The sequence below is a fragment of the Lepidochelys olivacea genome, assembly GCF_965140295.1.
Source record: "Lepidochelys olivacea isolate rLepOli2 genome assembly, chromosome: 2".
NCBI lineage: Eukaryota > Metazoa > Chordata > Testudines > Cheloniidae > Lepidochelys > Lepidochelys olivacea.
Genome location: NC_140412.1, coordinates 136,038,384 through 136,059,067, shown reverse-complemented (window position 1 = coordinate 136,059,067; position 20,684 = coordinate 136,038,384). Strand labels below are relative to the sequence as shown.

The following is a 20,684-nucleotide window of genomic DNA, read 5'->3' as shown; positions in this document are numbered from 1 at the left end:
ATGAGAAATCTGTGCCCAGTACCTCTAAGCAATGGTCCTTTCCTGGTCTGTTTCGGCTCACTACTTAACCACTCTGCATGTGGACCACTGCATTTTGGAAGTTGTGGTCCACACAGCTGCACTTCCATGTTAAAGGGGAGGGCTGAAAACATTTGGTGCAAGTATTTGATTAAAAAACAAACTAACAAATCCTATTACCTGTAGAATATTGGATTAAAAAAAACACCCCAAACCAGAGGTGGGCAAACTACAGCCTGTGGGCCCCTCCTGCCTGGCCCCTGAGCTCCTACCTGGGGAGGCTTGCCCCCAGCCCCTCCCCTGCTGTTCCCTATCCCCCACAGCCTCAGCTCACTGCACTGTTGGTGCAGTGCTCTGGGCAGGGAGGCTGTGAGCTCCTGGGGCAGCACAGCTGCAGAGCCCAGCCTGACCTGGTGCTCTGTGCTGCATGGTTGGCTCTAGCCGGGTGGCACAGCTGCCTGTCCTGGTGCAGCCACGCTGCCAGGCAGCCTGGTAAGGGGACAGGGGAGTTGGGTAAGGGAGTTTGGGGGGTGGGGAACACAGGGGTTGAATGGGGGGCAGGGGTGCCAGAGGCAGTCAGGGAAAAAGGGGGCAGGGGCCAGGCCATGTCTGACTGTTTGGGAAGGCACAGCCTCCCCTAACTGGCCCTCCATACAATTTCTGAAACCTGATGCAGCCCGCAGGCCAAAAAGTTTGCCCACCCTTGTCCTAAACCAATGTTGCATTGGAATACTAACCCTAGGCCTTCACAGCTGTGGGACTTCTCAAATAGTTGCATTGTTTTGGTTAAACAGAGATCCAACACTTCCATTCCTTCTGCCATGCTTTTGTGATTTTTGCTTTGCAAGTGTATGAAATGCGCAGGAACAGCATAAGATATTGCTGAATAATCATTCCATCTTTTGTACTTTAAATCGACACTTGTAAAAATTGCATCTTAATGCTGCTTTAAAACTAGTCTATGCATTGCACTTAAATATTGAGTCCAGTTTTGGTATCAACACTTCCAAAAAATGTTGAAAAACTGGAAGGAATTTAGAGAAGTGACAGTATGATTGGATGACTGGAAAACATGCCTCTGAGTAAGACCTAAGCCTAATCTATCTAGGGCCTCAGAGAGAAGCTGAGGTGATTTGACCATGATCTAGCAGTAACTCCACAAGAAGATGATTGCTGATAGGGAACTCTTTAACCTAACAGAGAGAGAGAAATACATGCCGATGACTAAAGTCAAAGCTTGATAAATTTAATTTACTGTTAAAAATCCAAAGCAAAGGTAACCATTGGAACAATTTGCCCAAAGATGTAGTTGATTCTCCATCACTTAATCCTTAAAGCTAGAGTGGATATCTTTCCTAAAGTAATTTGTGGTTGAACGACAGCATTATGGGTGTGAGGCAGAAATTACCAGCTCCAGAACTTGGATTATGTGAGAGATGGGAATAGTTGTGATCACCATCGTCATCTGCTCTGCCCTTCTCAGCAATGCTCAGAGAAAGACCTCCTTACTGGTTTGAATTTATTCTACAAAGGGGATATGTAGTGTAGCATATTTTAGGAGGGAGAATCTAAGCTGCTATAACTTGCATTCTACTAGATCATAGGTTAGGGGGCAATCTACACAGCATGTAAGCAGATTTAAATTAAAATTAGGGGGCTCAATTCTGCATTAGCTTTCACCTTTTTCCTAGGCATGGTCAGGGTCCCATGTAGTCACAACTGAGACACAATTCCCTTATGGTTGGGAAGATAACCTAAAGCTGGAAAGTAACCCAAGCAGTGCTGTTAGACTAAATAGCTGAAAACACCCCCTCTGCCCTGCCCTTCAATGATAAAAGGAACACTCAAATTTTATTTGGATTGCCAAAGGACCCTTCTGCTCTTGTGGATTATTTAAAGGGCTTCTGAGCACCACAGGTGCTGAGAGCCTAAAAACATGGTCTGATGCTTCTCTGATACATTCCCATTACAAGCAACACATTTTGAAAATAGTGACATCTGTCCTGGCATATTAATTTGTAGCAAGCTTCCTTAAGCAAAAATTATAGCAAAGTGGAGTAGTATTCATGTAGTTTTTCAAAAAACATGAGATGGATACCACTAATTAACTTTCAGTGAAATTTACATTCCCAATAAACCACTCATGTATCAATCCTAATACTGAACTTCAGATTTTTCATAAACCTAATTGAACCTTCTTTCAATTGAGGGGAGAAGTCATCTCATGGAACACTGTTAAAACCTGCATTTAATTTAATTTGACAAATAATGTGGTAGTAGCTGGGATAATTTTGGGAGAAAAGGCTCATTCTCAGCCACATTCCATAGTCAGTCACGTAGCAGTGGTGTGCACCATGCTGACATGTTCATATTTCTGCACTTCTCATACTCTACCGCAACTGTGGGGTGATGAAGGTAACAGCATACTTGATTTCTGACTGCTACAAGTCAGACCATAAATTAAGCAACAGAGGGTTTCTTGGACAACTGTGTCAGACAGACCCTCCTTTAGCAGGCTGCCTTTCTAGAGAAGGTTGTGTGGTCAGTGTGTTTTATCAAGAATGTAAAAATGCCTCTCTACACAGAAGTACAAAGGTGACTACCACCTTAACTTTTCAACTCTCATCAGTAATGAGTAACTTTAACAATTCATAATGGAAGTGGTGCTGGTAAAAATACCTTAAACGGATGCTTTAATTTTAATAAAGTATTCAAAACATTATACTGAAGTTAAATCCAAACAGACACATTGTAATATTTTTAGTAAACTCAACTGTCTCCTTGAAAATGGGCCGTGCTCTGTTGACAGGATAGAAACCATTAGCTGAAACCCTAGAACTATGGTTTCAGAACAAAAAATAACCGATTTCCTTTCAGGTCAAGTGTTACTTCAAACAACTAGCACAGAAATTTCTACATAAACTGAACGCAACCAAATACATACCTGTCATTCGTCATGTGCTGGCAATGTGCTCATTCTGAGCAGCTCTCCTCAGTTCACCCACTGAAGGATTTTAACACTCCTGTCTAAAGTGCCTCTTACAAAATTGTTTGATATAAAGAAAGTGTATAACTTTGGTAAAGTGTTCTCTCCTACTTCATACAAAAGAAAATCTTTTACACTAATCCAGAAGGGCTGGAGCACAGGCTTCTCTCACACCTCAGGCTTATAATCAGAATCTTCTCTTCAGTTGCCCCCCCCCCCCCGGCAAGTTTTCTGTAATTCAATTACAACACAAAGTCAGCTGTTCAACCAAAACCTACTGCATAAAGATGGACATTAGTAGAATGCACATGATCTATACCAGTGACTAACCTGTACCACATACTTTATTTGGACACAAATTTGACAGTCCAACAGTTATTAGAATACAAGACCTCTTCACAAGAGGTATCAAGAGGAGGAGGAGAAATAGTAGCATCCAGACAGTCACTGGCTAGGTACCAGGGTCCATTTTAGTGAAATTTCTCCCCTTCACCCAAAAAAAAAAAAAAAAAAAAAAGATACTAGCTATTAATTCTCCTCTCCTGGACCAAGCTCTGTATAGCAGTTGTGGCAGCTCAGAATACGACTTGCATCCGGAAATGCATCTGCTTTGTAGCATTGTTACTCATTCCCGTCTTCAGCATCCACTTAGACTTCATCCTCTGTAGATACTGCATGTCACGTTCACGTGCTAGGGCTGCTCCTTTTGTAAAGGAGAAAAGGGTGAAAAGTCAGTAGCTTGCAAGACTGCAGAATGATTTAAAGTATAAGGCCTTGCCTCCAATTACCCCAGTCTAGTTGCAGCAATATAGTTACCCTGGTCTAACCTTCTGGGTAGGCACTTACTCTGCAGTAAGAATGGCATTTTTCATTTTAGCTTTACCCTCTTCCCAAGCAATGTAAACTAAGCTGAAAAGAGGCTTCATGCTGGAATAAGAGTGTCCAAGAGAGGCTTATAACCTGTGTACCCATCTCTTTAAATTCACTCCTTCCCTTATTCTTCTGTACCTTTCCCAGGAAGTCAAAATCTAAGTGGCTTAATCCTGCAATGAGCTCTACATGTGGACAAGGGTTTGCTTGCTCTGAGCTCATGAGAGGATCAAGATCTAAGTAATGGGGGGGGAGGGAGGAAGTTTTTCTGAATGGCTACCGATCTGAAACAGACCTAAATTAATTGAATGATTTGAAGTGTGTCTCTCTCTGTTCAAACAAATCTTAATTTTCTTTTAATTTTTTTTTTAAAGTTATTTACCAAATAACTTCTGCAAATCATTCTTCATCTGGAGCTCATTCACTGCAAGTATCCAACCTTGAATTGTTCTTTGACAGTCCCAATCAAAACCGTTTATGCTGGGGTCATGTATTACCATATGAAATGGCAAGACATTAAATGGCAAGCATTGACAGCTGAAGGAAAGAGTGCCACACAAATGGACAGATAATCTTAATTACCGTCAACCACCTCTAGCAAAGAAACTATTAACGACAGAACTTGACACATTAAGGGTGACAGCCTTCCTTTGTGGTCAGTACAACATTTATGTTCCTATCCGAGTATCAAAATACATGTTTAGAATTCAATTCTAGATTAATCCTCTGAAGTATTCTGCAATACTTTACACTTACACAACAGGCTTGTGCATAGCACTGTTCAGACAAAACATTTGAACTACACAGTTACAGGGGCATACATATAGATGCAGTAGTGCAGGAGCGAAAAGAAGTACAGTAGCACAAACTAAGGGAGAATATGTCATAACTGGAAACAGGATTTGAATTTAGCAGTCAGGAACAGTCTATGCAACTTCTAGTTCTGAAAAGCCAACCTCGCCTTTGTGTATTTTGTACATTAGCCTAGATTCATCCCTCATAACTTCACATCACCCAATTATGACAGGAAGTTTCAGGGTTGTACACAAATGCACTTTTGCTATAAGAAGCAGTGGGACCACAATTAGTTTGTGTATATGCAGGGCTTGTCTTCTCAAAAAGCAGGGCTGGAATGGCAAATTTCTACACTGTATTATGCTTATGTGCCAGAAATGAAGAGGACTAAAACAGAAGGGGATACCCAAAAGTCAGATACTGTGCAAGAGACAAGGTCCAAGCTTTTACCACAGAGCAGTGATGCTCTTCTCCATCTTCACGTGCCAGAAGTTTAGTTTCCCACTGCAAAAGCGATACTGCTCTTTGCTAGGAAGTGAAGCCCCAAATCTGAGAGCACCTAGCAGTAACTATATGGACAGAATTCAAGCATGTAAATGCTAGTATAAGGAGACTGCTCTAAGGGTGTACCTACACAGGGTGTGGCAGCAAGTCTCAGAGCCTGGGAGGACAGACGCAGACTCAGGCCCACGTACAGCACTAAAAATAGCCATGTAGATGGTTGAGCTGGGCTGGAAACCAGGCTCTGACGCTCACCCCCCTCTAAGAATACAGGCTCAAAAGAGAGTTTAAAGAACTTAAGTTTGTCACCTACCTGTACTGCTTGTCCAGCCCAGAGCTTTGTACTGTTGCAACACCCTGCCCACTGCCTTCTTATTTTTAGCAACAGCCACTGCTCTTGACAAACCAAACCGCTGCTTGTAGTACCTCATCAAAGAACGGTGACCAACCCTGGCACCTGTTACACAAGAGAATATTTTACAGTTTAAGTCAAGCACAGTGAAGCAGCTTTTGAGGCAAAGTAATCACATTGATTACTTTTAAAAGGGTCTGACGTTTTAGGACTATGATAGAGTGTGACTAATGTAGCAGCGTCTATAGTATACCACATGCTGAAGAGAGGAAAGGCAGAAAAAGACCAGCAGCTCAACTAAAGGATGGCTAGGAATTATAAAAGCCTCCAGGAAGATTTAATTAAAGGCAGGAAATGGAGAGGACGACTGACTGTTAGTTTTGTTGCAAGGATTTGGGCCAGCTTTTTAATGCTAGAAGAAACTTTGACAATCAGCCAGTCTAAAGAATACAGACCAAAGAATTTCACCTAGTAATTCCTGCATCAAGCCCAATAATTTCTGGTTGAACTAGAGCATCTCATCTAGAAAGCCATCCCATGGGTAGGAGTTACTGTCCTAATGACAAAACTATAAAAATTCACTAAGGTTCTCTACTCCTTGCAAAACAGTGGAGATGATCAATCTGAGCTGTGGCGAGTCAGAAAATATGGGCCCAACATCAAGATTTATATAGCACGATTAGCATAGAGAATTTACATGGCACCGTGTTTTGCAACTGGTCAAATAGTCAGGCAGCAGGTTAACACCATATTTTACAATTCGAGACTACAGGAGAGATTTTCTAATTACATTTTTACTGCCAAACCAGAACATGAAGATTGGTAGTGTAAGTTTTGTTAGTTATAACAGTCCCTTCTTGTTTCCTGACATTTTATGAATAAAGCCTGGGCCTATCACTGGAATAAATCTTATTTCCCTCCCTACCTATTTTTTTTCTTTTTAAACAAACTGACAATTTGGTAGGTTATACTAAGTAGTGCAAACAGGAAAGGTAATTTCATGACAAAATACAGCCCCAATCCTGCAGGCTGCAGTGTAAATGCTTTAGGGAGACCCAGAGCTCCAACCACACAATAGCTTGCAGGATTGGAATCCAAAACTCTGAATTCCCTCGAGACATGCATCCGAGGAAGTGGGTGTTCACCCTTGAAAGCTTATGCTCCAATACATCTGTAAGTCTATAAGGTGCCACAGGACTCTCTGCCGCTTTTTTCTCGAGATTTTCAGTTACTACTTTGTGATCCGCTGTGGAACCCCTGCATAAACAAACCGAACTGGAATGGCTAACATTCCCCCTCTCGCTGGATAATAAAGAAAAATGGGGATCAGGTAACGAAGGGACAGACTCTGCAGCCAGATTGCTTAATTCCACAAAGATGAGCACTTATGACAAAAGACCAAATGCTTGTTTTCCTGTTTGTCAACAGTGACCGTCAACCCCTACCTGCTAACAATTATCTAATTTTGATGACCGCTTTTATATTTTCCTGAAGCGAAACAGACTTAATGAGTAAGAAAATTGTTTAATTTAAAACCACGTATATTTTTTAAAAAATAAACCTATTTAAAATTAAATTTGAAATGATCAGTCTATTAAAATAATTTAAATTAAAAACAATATTCAAGCAGTATGTTTCCTGCTGAAGTTTTAAAAAAAGTCAAACCACTGAACTGGTGGCAGTCACTGGCTAAGCACCTGGAACTACAGAGTTTGTTAAAGACTAGGGCTGCTGATTAATTTTTTTTCAGTTAATTGCAGTTTTAATCACACTCTTAAGCAATAGAATACCAAGTGAAATTTATTAAATATTTTTGGATGTTTTTTGACATTTTCAACTATATTGATTTAAATTACAATACAGAATACAAAGTGTACAGTGCTCATATTGCAGATATAAGTAATAAAAATGATACTCTAAAAATTATAAAACAAAAGAAATAGTATTTTTCACTTCACTTCATACAAATACTAGAATGCAATCTCTCTATTGTGAAAATGCAACTTAGAAATGTAGATTTTGTGTTACATAACTGCAATCAAAAACAAAACAATGCAAAACTCTAGGGCCTACAAGTCCACTTAGTCCTACTTCTTGTTCAGCCAATCACTAAGACAAACAAGTTTGTTTACATTTACAGGACATTATGCTGCCCGCTTATTATTTATGTCACCTGAAAGTGACAACAGACGTTTGCATGGCACTTTTGTAGCTGGCATTGCAAGGTATTTACATGCCAGATACACTAAACATTTGTATGCCCCTTCGTGCTTTGGCCACCATTCCAAAGGACATGCTTCCATGCTGACGATGCTTGTTAAAAAAAATAATGTGTTAATTAAATTTGTGATTGAACCCTATGGGGGAGAATTGTATGTCTCCTGCTCTGTTTTGCCTGCATTCTATCATATAGTTCATGTTATAGCAGTCTCAGATGATGACCCAGCACATGTTGTTTGTTTTAAGAACACTTTCATTGCAGATCTGACAAAACACAAAGAAGGTACCAATGTGAGATTTCTAAAGATAGTTATAGCAGTCGACCCAAGGTTTAAAAATCTGAAGTGCCTTCCAAAATCTGAGAGGAGCGAGGTGTGGAGTGTGCTTTCAGAAGTCTTAAAAGAACAACACTCCGAAGGGGAAACTACAGAACCTGAACCACCAAAAAAGAGAATCAACCTTCAGCTGATGGCATCTGACTACGATGATGAAAATGAACATGCATCGGTCTGCTCTGCTTTGGATTGTTATCGAGCAGAACCAGTCATCAGCATGGACGCATGTCCTCTGGAATGGTGGTTGAAGCACGAAGGGACATCTAACTCTTTAGGGCATTTGGCATGTAAATATCTTGTGATTCTGGCTACAACAGTGCCATGTGAACGCCTGTTCTCACTTTCAGGTGACATTGTAAACAAGAAGCTGGCAGCATTATCTCCTGCAAATGTAAACAAACTTGTTTGTCTGAGCTGAACAAGAAGTAGGACTGAGTGGACTTGCAGGCGCTAAAGTTTTACGTTGTTTTATTTTTGAATGCAGGTGTTTTTTTAAACAATTCAACTTTCAAGGGATTGCACTACAGTAGTTGCAATAGGGAAATTGAAAAATATTATTTCTTTTGTTTTATACAGTGCAAATATTTGTAATAAAAAAACTGAGCACTGTAGACTTTGTATTCTGTGCTGTAATGGAAATTAATATATTTGAAAATGTAGCATACATCCAAATATATTTAGATAAATGGTATTCTATTACTGATTAATCACGCGATTAATCATGACTTGACAGCTCTACTGAAGACCAAAACCAGCTTCTGAGAGCAGTTTCCTCTTCTACAGGTGCAGAGAGAAGACTTTCATTTCATTTCATTTCATTCAACTAGTTCAGTTCAATAACTAAGTCAGTCAAAGCTGAGAAACCAACTGGGAGGTGAAAAAGCAGGAAAGCTTGTTTTCCGCCTCCAATCTATAAACAGATGATAGCTTGAGCTAATAGTCCTAAAATCTTGAAGGCTATGGTGTTCAAGTTATTTGTTCAATTCAATTAATCAGTTCAATTCACTAATTACTGAGAATACTTCCTTTCTTTAATAAATGAATTAGTTTTAAATACAAAACGTGTTTTGATAAATGTGCTGGGAAAAAGTGTCTAAGTTTTATTTTAAAAATGCTGGTTTTCTAGTTTTGGTGCATTTTTAATTGAATTCCAACTTGCATCCAAATGGGCACAAATTCCAAGTTAAAAAAAAAAAATCAATGTAGAATGAAAGAAATGAACCATTCACCATTTTCAAACAAAAATTAAGCAGCTGAATCAATGTGTATTAAGCAATATACTTGCTTAAATAAGTGTGCTGATACCGTGTATCCTCCTGGTTAAAACAAAAGTACAAAATTTAGCATGTTTTAATAGTTATCAACAACTAAGAATCAACCTTTCCTTAGAAAAATAACTGAAGTACGCAAATGCATAATAAGATTAAAATCAATAATTTAATTCCCACCTTGCCTGGAAGTGTATTTTTATCATTCCAGTCTCCCTAAGTGGACTTTCACATACTCCATTGTTCCACTCACATATCTTGCAAATGAATTACAAACCTAGTATCTACAAGTCTGATAATTAGATTTGTTTAAAAAGTGTCCTGTCTTTAATATTAAAATGGCAGTTTAGCAAATAAGCTAGATAACCTCATCTCACACCAACCAAATCTGCTCTAGAAATACAAGTATTTCACAACAGACAGGAACATAGATGGCTAGAAAAATTAACTTTTGAGTGCAGCTGTATTAGCCCTTCCATGCACTGAAATGGTGATTGATTAAAACAACTTTATCGTAACAACATGCAACAAACACCTATAAAACCTTTGCAGAGAAAGGCTGTCTGATTATTTGCACATTGTAGAATAAAAAAATAAAAGATTTAAAGCACCACAGTGCCCCCTACTGGTTTCCCCATCACCGATAAATTTAGAGATGAAAAGATACTTTGTGTATCACTAGACAAGACAGCCACCAGAGAAGCTACAATTTAGTGAGAAAACCATCAGTTCTTCCATTTATGTGCCAGTAGTTTCCAATGTTTTTCACCCACAAAACTAAAAGGGACCAGAACTAAAAACTGAAGCATTTGTACTTTTATATTTTTTTTTTTCTTCTTCATGATAAAAAGGCAGACAGATCAAGAAGTGTTTTGTTTTTTAAACCATAAATGTCAGGTCTGGTATATGTTTGATATTACACCAAAAGGATGGGATTTTTCACAAAAGTCTTTAATAGTTTCTCTCATATAGTCAGTTTCACTTTTTATATGCTGCAGGTCTATAAACTGGTTGTTACTCAAAGGAGGAAGATTTTCAGAGGAATAAAAGGGATTTTGGCACTCATCTCCCACTGAAAGTCTCCCCCAGACTGCAGTAAAACAAAAACAGAAGAGAAAGCTTCTCCTCTAACCTTTCAGTTCTAGCCATTTTAGGATTAGTTGCTCCTGGTAACAATAGTAAGTGTTATTTTTAAGATGGGGGCCCTTCAGCTCAGGTGCTTAAGAGGAAGGCTGAGAAAGCTCCTACTTTGGTTCTCTGGTCCTCAAGGAGTCCTTCAGTAAAAATAGAATACAAAATGCAATATTCCTGATATTTTTGAAGTTTAAAAAAAACCAAACAGCCGCCCTTACTGCACCACAGCTGCTTTTCACGCCATCTTTATCCACTGTAAGTTGTAATAAATCAAAGAACCAAAAAACCAGTACAAAAGCAAGATCGCCTTTAAAGAAACATCAATTTATTCACTATCTGCATTTTCTTTAAAACCTACTACTGTTTCAAGCAATACACACAAGACTATTGTAACTAAGATTGGAAGAAAGATCTCTTTTGCCATTTTCACTGTCTACTTGATAGCACTTTACGGGATCATGGGGATGTGTTCATATCTCAGTGTGGAACCATACACCATTGCAAAGCATTAGACTTACAGTGTAGAAATTAATATACAAAGAACAATATGTGGTTGTTTAAGGAAATTAATATCTGAATAAGAGATTGTAAAAATTAATTACCTATGACCAGCTTACATTGCACAGAACTACACTGGAAGAAGTTACTTTCCATAAAACGTATTGCAATAAAGTACACATTACATCCTTGCATGGGTGAAGTCAGTCAAAGGTAAATAAGAGGAAGTGATGCTCAAACACAAACACCATCCCTTCCCCCATCCCCCAAACAATGCAGGAGGATGACAAGTTCGAAAGACTAAGAAATCTTATAAATTTCAATTTGAGCTAATTGAATAAGATTATTTTTAAATGGAAACAGATCTTCAATCTGAAAACTGGAATAGCAGAATTTGAGATCAAAGCAGATGAAGGACAAGTGGATGGCAAACTGTCCGCTTCATGGCACAAATCGGAATTTCACATGACAATCTGTCTTTGTTGGCAATAATTTAAACTACAGCAAAGCCAAGAAGATAAATACTGCATCAAAAGTACCTATTATACATACCTGAAGGGAGGATCAATTCCATACTTTCATCATCATATTCTAAATTCTTCCCTGCTGGGAGCTCTCCAGACATTACCACATCCTCCCCTTCCTTGTGATCAGGGTAACTGCTCCTGTGGAACAACAGCAGCAGCTGCCAAATTACACATGAGCAGCAGCTCCATCTCAGAACTGTCCTATATAAACTTGGCATGCTATAAACCCGTTATGTCCCAGAACACTGACAAGCTCCATTTATATCAGGGTTCCCAAACTTTTTCTCTATGTTTTAATATAGACAGTTGTCTTGGAGCACCTCTCCACCCCTTCCCAATTCAATTATACAGCATCAATGTTGCAACAAACTTTTAAATGCAATGTATATCAAAAAGCCCACTGCTGTATGACCAGCCAGCTCTCCACTGACTACCAGTGAGTGCTCCAAATTGAACACTTGGGAAACTCTGCTGTACAGCCCACCATAATAGACGCTGTTATGATCAAAATGAATATAGTTTAACAAAATTCTTAAATCATGCTTGCAGATTAAGAAGAGACCAAAACCATATCTTCGTCTCCTGCAATGTTTAAAAACAAATACAAAAAACAACCCCACCATATACCAATGGGGTCTGCGGGGGCAGTGCTTGCAGGCAGCACACGGAGGCCCACTGCCCCAAGGGGGGGTGGAGAGATGTGCCAGTAGCAGCCACTTCTGGGAGTGGCATGGGGCCACAGCATGCAGGCATCTTGCCTGAGCCCTGCTGTGCTGCTGGCCAGGAGCCGCCTGTGGTAAGTGCCTCCCGGCCAGAGCCTGAACTCACACCCACTCCTGCACCCCAACCCCCTGCCCCAGCCCGGAGCCCCCTCCTGCACCAAACTCCCTCCCAGAGCCCACACTCCTCACCCTCTCTTGCACCAGTCTGGAGCTCCCTCCTACAGCCAAACTCCCTCCCAGACCCTGCACCTCCTCAATTAATATAGTAGAAGTGGGTGGCCTGTGACGACTTACCAAAATTCATGGAGTGGCCCCCCTGCAAAAAATTATTGCCCACCTCTGGTATGAATGGATAACAGCATCCTAATAGGTCTAACATTTCATTTTAAATAAATAAATAAAACCACACACCGACCAACAACACATACCATTAAGCACTTCCAAACTTGGAAAGGTTGTTTAATATATTATTAGTATTAAGTGAATGCTTAAGGTGTTATTTTTTCTCATGTGCGCAGTAGCTTTGTCTCCAAGACAGCTTCTGACTGATGAATTGATTTGCCAAGAACTGCTAGGACCTTAAGTGTAAACATTAGAAATAGGTCTAGTTTTTAGAAGGTCAACAGTGGAAAAAATGGGTTTCAAGTTTCAACACTTCTTTCTGCTTCCAACTCTGTGGCAAGAAAGAAAAACAAATGTCCTCACCTAAAATCATAGAAGTTTGCAAATTCCAAGGCAGCATCCCCATCTGTGAAGAGTTTGCAGTGGCTTTTATCGTTCATATGACCCTGCACCGCCTCTGTTGAGTAGAAGGATTTCCCCTTCTCATTGCACCACAGGCAGATTTTCCCAACACCAACTTTTTCTCCTGGGCAGGGGAAAAAAATATAAAAATATATATATATTTTGAGTTTACATTCAATTCAATGATCAATTTCAACATCCCTGAAGTGGTTATCTCCACTTGGAGTCACAGGCACGGTAAGTGACTTTCTCCAAGTTAGAAAGTCACTGCCAGAAACTGAATTAGGGCCATGGTCCCCCTGTACTCTAACCACACTCTGCCTCTTCACGGACGAAGTCCATGTGTTTAAAGAATAATTCAAATGACACAACAGAGGGCATCACACACACTGGGCAAAAACTCTCTGTGAGATGCCATAAAAAAGGTTTTGTTTCGTGCATTTTCTTGCTCATTGCTGTGGAAGAGCTTTAGTGAGGATAGATAAATTTAATATGAATCTAGTTTGATTACAGGAAACATTCCATTTGCAGTGGAGCTGCTTTCTCATAACTGTTATAGTACTTTGGCAAATATTTGCATCATCATTCACTAGGAGACCTATGCGTCCAAGTAATAGGCACACCCAGTGTAAATATTTTAGAACTTGAGGTTTTTTGCATAAACCTCATGCTGTTTAAACCAATACTCCTCAGAGATCAGGTTAAGACCTAATATGGGGGCAGAATAACCGAAAGCTGTCCAATGCAGGGTTCTTATACCTTCCCCTGAACCATCTGGTACTGGTCACTGTCAGAGACAGTACATTGAACTAAACAGACCTGAGGCCTGATATAATATGGTTATTCCTATATCTACTAGAATTAAGTCATACATGTGACTGAATGAAAGTCATGAATACCATCTGACACTGAGGCCATAGCTCAAATCTATTTATTGCAATAGAACAGGGTATTTAACCTTGTTGGAGTAGGGGGAGGGGAAGAAGAGTCATGCTTACCCAAGTACTTAATCAGTCCTCTGAGATCCACAAGGTATTCTATATCTGGAATAAAGAAACTATGGGCTTTTGTCATGTGGGCCATGTTTTTCATGAGAGAGCTTGAATGGTGAGGACAAAACAAGCAGTCTGTGAGTGGTACTGCACCAGCAGCAATCTGTTTCTCATCTTCATCCACTGCACTGTCCATCTGCTCATCTTCAGACTCTCCAACTTCATCAGAATCCACATCCTCCCAGCCTTTCAGTGCAAGTTAAAACATTAGGTTTATTTACATCATCTTTTTTTCAGGCAAACAAGCGTAATCTGTATGCTCTAGTACAGAATATGCTGACAACACCAATAATAATTATAAACGGATATAAAACGCTGTGTGTTCTAATTACCATACAGACATTTAAATCAATCAAGTGGTGAGCTCATACCACTGTCAAAATTAACTTACAAAGAAATGATGGAAGCTTAAGGTAAAATTCAAAACTGCTCATGAAAGGATCACCAGATCTAAGAATTTAGTTACAATCGTCTCTAGTATGAAAATCCTTTTGCTGTTTAGGAGCAACATTATTATTGTACCATGCAGCATTAAAACAAAGCATAACTGGTAAAACACAACACAATTCTCTCATAAACATGAGGATTTTGATTTCCTGTAGTGACTTAGCAGCATGAGCAGAAAGTTATAAAACCAAACATACTCTTTTCATACATACATCTTTACGACAAAAGAAACATTCTAAGTTATCTATAAGCAGGAGTTCTTAAAGTAACTGGAGCTATGCAATTGTTTTTGTGTCCCTTGTACTTCTTCCAGTCATGGTTATTTCTCCTCTGATACTCATGCAAGATCCCATACATTGCTCTGCCAATAGTTTTCAAATTTCACTGGGAAGGGTGAGAGTATGGGGGGCAGGGGGGTCCAAGATAATTTCCCGTGACACTTTCATCTTCTGTAAGTGCAAAAACAGTGCCAACTGGGAGAAGGCTGTTTGTGATGTCCACTAGCAACTCGAAGACAATAAACTCATTTCACATAGGCCACTAAAGAGTTCTCAGATGGTAACTATTAATTACCAACCTAGATGTGATTCAAACCAGTGACCTGGTAACGTTAATATCGGATATTGGTTTCTAGCTTTAAAAGCCTCAAACTGACAATCCTTTGACCTGTGTTTGCAGTATTGCTGTAGCTGCGTTGGTCCCAGGATAATCAGAGAGAGACTACTCCTTTCTTCCTCTCTCTAATCCTTTCACCGTACACTCTGAACGAACAGCACTGGTAGAAAAATAGTCCTGATCAAAAAGTTAAAGGTAAAATGAACGCTTAGAAACTTCCTGAGACATAGTGTTACAACTTAAATATATCTTAATGCAAAATAGTTTCACATTTGTTTCTTCTTTATGTATCTTCCAAAATAGAGTACAGAAACATGGGTTTACCGAACAACAGTTGATGATGTGTCTAACATCTAACACATGGGGCCCTGATCCCCACTGACATCAATGGAATTACTTCAGCATAAATCTGCTGTAACAGAGTGGAGCATTAAGCTAAAGAGTGCAGGTCCCTGCACTGCTTTTGATGGACATGATAGAAGCAGTAGTTATAAGAGAAAACACATGACCTCTATTCTTAGTAACTAGAAAACTTTTCAGTTTATCTTTAAAAAGAAAAAAAAAAAGTGATGAATGAGTTCACTGGCCATTAAACCTTGCTAGACTTGAATCTTTCTTCCCTCTTCATGGCAAATATTTTTTGGTGGGAACCTCTGCTGTGTGAAGTTTCATAAGAAAAAAGCCTCCCCCAGAGAATTGTTAAGAATGTTTTCCTGCCTGGAGAAATTTTATTTAAAAAAATTAAAAAAAAAAAAAAAAAAAACAACCAAACCCAACAACAACATGGGGCTTCTACCCAAAACCAACCACTAAGTTTGCTTACCCAGAGCCACCATTTTACCACCTTGCTGGTTTTCTTACCTTCTTCCATCTCCTCATCTTGCTCCTCATCCTCTGCATCCTGTTTTGCCAGCTTCCTTGCCTGCTGTTCAAACCACTGTAGCCTTGGAGGTTTTTCCAGTTGCTCTCTGCTCTGTGACAAATTACCTCCAGCAGAAGGTGGAGAGCTGCTTGTATCAGTTAGGAGCAATGGTATCTTCTTAGGAGACAAGGATGGTTGGGGCCTGATGGCTTGCTGAATAGCTGTATTCATTGCATCTTTGTTTGGACTCTCCTGGGCCAGCCCCTTTTCCAGGTTCTTCTCATTTAAGGTTTCTACTTTCTTGTTGACAGCCTGGACAGCTTTTTTTTCAAGTTCTAGGTGCTTCTTGGACTTCAAATGATTCTCATAGGCATTCAAAGTGGAGAACCTCTTGCTGCAAGCTGTGCAGTAGGTGGCAGTGACTTTGTTCTGTTCCTCTGTCACCGCTCTCTGAGCTAGGACTCTCTCTTGGAAATTCTCGGCAGTCACAGGTGGCATGTCAGCAACTTTCCGTTTTAGATTATATCTATGCCAGTCGGTTTTGTAGTGGGCACGCTGAATGTCAGCATCCTTAAAAGCCACACGGCAAGTGATGCAGGTATAAGATGCCATTACTTGGAAGGAAAGAAAGGCAGCATGTCAAAAGAAAGTGATCAAAATATGGCGGGAGGAGAAGACATAAAAAACAAGCCAGTGTCAGGTCCTTGCCTGTCTGAGCAATTGCACATTTGATGCAATCCTGATGCAAGTGTGTTAGTAAAGTTTATGAAACACTGTTAATGCGTTAGACATTGCAAAGGATGAAACGAAGATATAAAATTAGTCCCAGCTATCAAAGATGTATTACTATTTATTATTTGTATTATCATAGCACCTAGAAGGCCTCATCATGGAGAAGGGCAAGGACCCCTAGGCCAAGTACACACACAAAGCAAAAGGATGGCCCATGCCCCAAAGAGACTTATTTATAGGTCTCTCCACTTTTAACCAAAGAGCAAACGCCAGAAGTCTCTAGTCAGTAGGATGCAAGCCATAGGTCTTTAAAAAAGGGACATGATCATTTTAAAGAAAAAAATATGTTTGATTTTTTTAAGCCTTCTATTGTCACAAGAAATGACTAAGATAATACAATGCGAAAGAGACAGAAAAAGCTTTCAGTTGGTTTTCAGCCTTTTGTGTACAATGACATTTTTTGCCCTCCTATCAGTCGTTTCCCCCTTTTGTATGTCAGGGTCTCCCACACAGCAACAGGGGAGAGTTAAATAGAAAAATGTGACTACAAAACAACAAAAACTGTCAGAGAGAGCGAGGGACCATATTTTACTGTATGTTTGTAAAGCACTCAGCATAATGAGGCCCTCTGCTTGATTGGAGATCACTGTGTACAATAACACAAATACATAGCAACTATTGCTAAAGTTATCATTAACTTTTCTTTAATTTGAGTAGATGCAATGCTGATGGAGTCACTTTAAAACTATAAGGGATTGTAAGCTCTCTAAGGCAGGGACTGTCTTTTTGTTGTGTGTCTGTACAGGACTCAGAACAATGGGGTCCTGGTCCAGGACTAGGGCTGCTAGATGCTACGGAGGTAACGAACAACAAAACAAACACAAGCAGAAGGTCACAGATTGAGATCAAACCTTAGACTAATATATGACTAATCTAAGGAAAGCATGATTCAACCCATGGGAAGAAGCCTGTAATATGCAGGGGAAAAATCAAGTCCCAAACAGCCATACAAAAACTGCAATCCCTCCAAGGGTATCAACAGACAGAATTCAACATTAAAAAACTCCCCCACAAACACTAGACTGAGCCTGTACAGCCTGGAAAGGTGTGGATTTTAATCAGATAACAGGTACATTACAGAACTGAAATTTCCTGTTAGAAACCAGCATTTGCTTTTGCTGTATTTCTTATCTGTAACTGCAGAGTAAAAAACACGTACGCATGAGAAAACATGAAAAATGGTCATTTATAAGCAGTAAAAAAATAAACCAGTAAATTATTATACATAAGAACCATTTAATTTAGATGAGAAAAAGTCACTCATTCTTCACTGTGAAATGTCTATGTTCACTCAAATAGTTATGCTTTGTTTCAGTCAGGATCAGCTTCACTCCCTGCTTTCTAATTCAAGTATGTACCACTTAACCACTGTAAATTGTCATGAGCACCTGTTTCTATTCAGCAGCATGGGGTCCTTGAAAGGAAAAAATGGTAACTCTACAAGCCATCTAAGCAGCACTTTCTGCTGTATAATTTAGACCGGTTCTTTTAAAACGGTATTTGCTAACTCTTGTTAGAGTTATATGGAAAGCAAGAATGTTGCTAGCTTCCTCTCTGACCAATTTCAGAAATAAAATTAAAACACAAGAAAATCCAGAACAACCAAAAATACTTACATCTGCTAACTCACCAAAGGAATAATTCATTCTGTTCGATGGTATAAAATAGAAGAGACTAACTATTGGATCACATGCTGCTATGCCCGCACTTCTTTTATACACACTTACTTTCATCCATAATTTTAACCTAAAAAAAAGCACAACTCCATTTTTTCTCTCTCACGTGTCTGCATGCGTGTGTTGAGGGGGCAAAATTTAAATGTAACTGAATTTTTGGAGTCCAAGAACAGACTTGTTTCATCTAATGTTTGGAAGAGTTAACTTGTTTGCTGTTGGTCCTCTACTGCACCTGATTTCTGCTACTTTACCATGACACCAAATCAACAGACGAGAGAACATAAGCACAGCCATACTGGGTCAGACCAATGGTCCATCTACCCCAGTAGCCTGTCTTCCAACAGTGGCCAATGCCATGTGCTTCAGAGGGAATCATCAAGTGTCCATTTGTGTTGCCCATGCACAGCTTCTGGCAAACGGAGGCTAGGGACACTTCAGAACATGGCTTGCATCCCTGCCCATCCTGGCTAACAGACATTGATGGACCTATCCTCCATGAACTTATCTAGTTCTTTATTAACCCTGTTATAGTCTTAGCCTTCACAACATGCTCTGGCACAGGTTGACTGTGCGTTGTGTGAAGAAATACTTCCTTTTGTTCGTTTTAAACCTCCTACCTATTAATTTTATTCGGTGACCCCCCAGTTCTTGTGTTATGAGAAGGAGTAACACTTCCTTATTTACTTTCTCCACACCAGTTGTGATTTTATAGATCTCGATCATATCCCCCCCAAGTCATTTCTTTTCCAAGCTGAGAATTTCCAGTCTTATTAATCTCTCTTCATACGGAAATTGTTCCATACCCCTAATCCTTTTTGTTGCCCTTTTCTGAACCTTTTCCAATTCCAGCATAGTATTAGAATGACAGCTGCTAAAACAGAAATTAGTAGAATATAAGAGCTTCTGTTATGTAAGTTAGGAACTATAATACCTAGACAAAAATGGCTTGACAAATAAATCAATTTCTGCCTTCACTTTGCATTTCCTTTTTGGTGGTTTTAAATCAGATCAGCCCAAAGTTACTTTTAAACACCGTGAGTTGAGTTTAATGTCAAAAGAAATTCAGCTACAGATAAAATATACAGTGACTGTATAAAACTTACTAAACCTAGGATGACAGGAATGAGGTATAGACACTCTGCAGCAGAGAGAGCATTAAAACAGGGTTGACGGGATTAATTTCATGACTGGCTGGCTCATCAACTCATCAAAGCTAATGTACTGCGACCACTCCGGTCTCGGTGCCCTACACCCGCGCCTGGCACACCCGACAGAGCCCGGGCACGGAGCAGGCCCGTCTGAAGTCCTGGGTGCCGAGTCAGCTTCATGGTCTGCCATTAGCTGCGGCTGCTCACAGCAGCCCGGGGGCCGGGCACTCGACAACGGGGCACAGCGCAGCACCAGAGCGGCCTCTGCGGCGCGAGGCCAGGGCCCCACGCACCCGGGGAAAGCCTCAGGCAAGCGGCCCTAGCTGCCGGAGCGGGCTGGGCGCCGGCGGAGGCGCGGCAGACACAGCGCGAGCCGGCCCCGAGTCCCGCCGCCGCCCAGGTCGGGGCTTCTCGGGCCTCCCCCGCAGGCCCAGGCCGGGGCCACAGGCCGCTCGCGCGCAGCAGAGCGGGGGGAGGGGCCGGGGGCGACCGGGCGGCGCAAGGGGGCGGTTGGTTCCAACCCCGCCCCCGGGGGTCTCGGGCACCAACCTGCGGGGCGCGCGCCTCCTGGGCGGGCCAGAACGCGGGGACAATGAGGCTGGAACGCTCGGCCCGCGGGGATTCCAAAATGGGGCGGCCACAATTCCTCCGGCAGCAGAGGCCGCCCGCCGCGTGACGCGCCGGCCGAGGCAGCAGGGAGGCGCCTCTAGCTGCTCTGACGGAGGCCACCGCCCCCTGCCGGCCCGGCGGGCCCCACGGAGCGTCCTGCCGCGCCTCTGCCCTCGTGGCGGCCCCCTGCCGGCTGCCCCGCGCCACCTCAGTGGCCAGCAAAGCGCCGCGGGGGGGCGGCCCCCGCACTGGCCCGGTGCCTGGGCGGCGCAGCCTGATGCACCCCCCGGGGACGGCCAGGGGGCAAGAGCCGCATCCTGGAGTTTCGTACAAGGCGGGGGATCCCGCCCCGCCCCGCCCCGCTCCTGGCACTGCGGGGGAAGGGCGCGCGCGGCGGGCTCAGTGCTGGGGGCCCAGGCCTGGATCGCAGGACTCCTGGAGTCAGTTCCCGTGTGCAGCAGCCGCTTACACACAGCCCTTCCTTTGTGCCCGGGAGGCCGCGGGCTCAGCGCG

At 41.4% G+C, this 20,684-nt stretch overlaps 1 protein-coding gene and 1 long non-coding RNA gene across 4 annotated transcripts in view; one reads left to right on the top strand and one right to left on the bottom strand.

The window, feature by feature from the left end:
• The window catches only part of LOC311515223, a 152,922-nt gene that overhangs the window by 31,700 nt on the left and 100,538 nt on the right, over window positions 1–20,684 (top strand). The gene's annotated exons all lie outside the window — the stretch shown is intronic.
• On the bottom strand, window positions 3,331–20,315 carry ZNF622 (zinc finger protein 622). Of its 3 annotated transcripts, none has more exons than XM_084618131.1 (7): window positions 20,112–20,283; window positions 15,946–16,560; window positions 13,969–14,208; window positions 12,932–13,094; window positions 11,530–11,642; window positions 5,484–5,627; window positions 3,331–3,707 (listed from the first exon to the last, which is right to left on the bottom strand). In XM_084618131.1, exons 2-7 carry the CDS (start codon window positions 16,556–16,558, stop codon window positions 3,580–3,582), a joined length of 1,401 nt encoding a protein of 466 aa, XP_084474257.1. In that variant the 5' UTR covers window positions 16,559–16,560; window positions 20,112–20,283; the 3' UTR covers window positions 3,331–3,579. The 3 variants fall into 3 exon arrangements, with proteins under 3 accessions (XP_084474257.1, XP_084474258.1, XP_084474259.1); XM_084618132.1 differs by lacking the exon at window positions 20,112–20,283 and adding an exon at window positions 19,518–19,952; XM_084618133.1 differs by lacking the exon at window positions 5,484–5,627 and having other exon boundaries at window positions 20,112–20,315.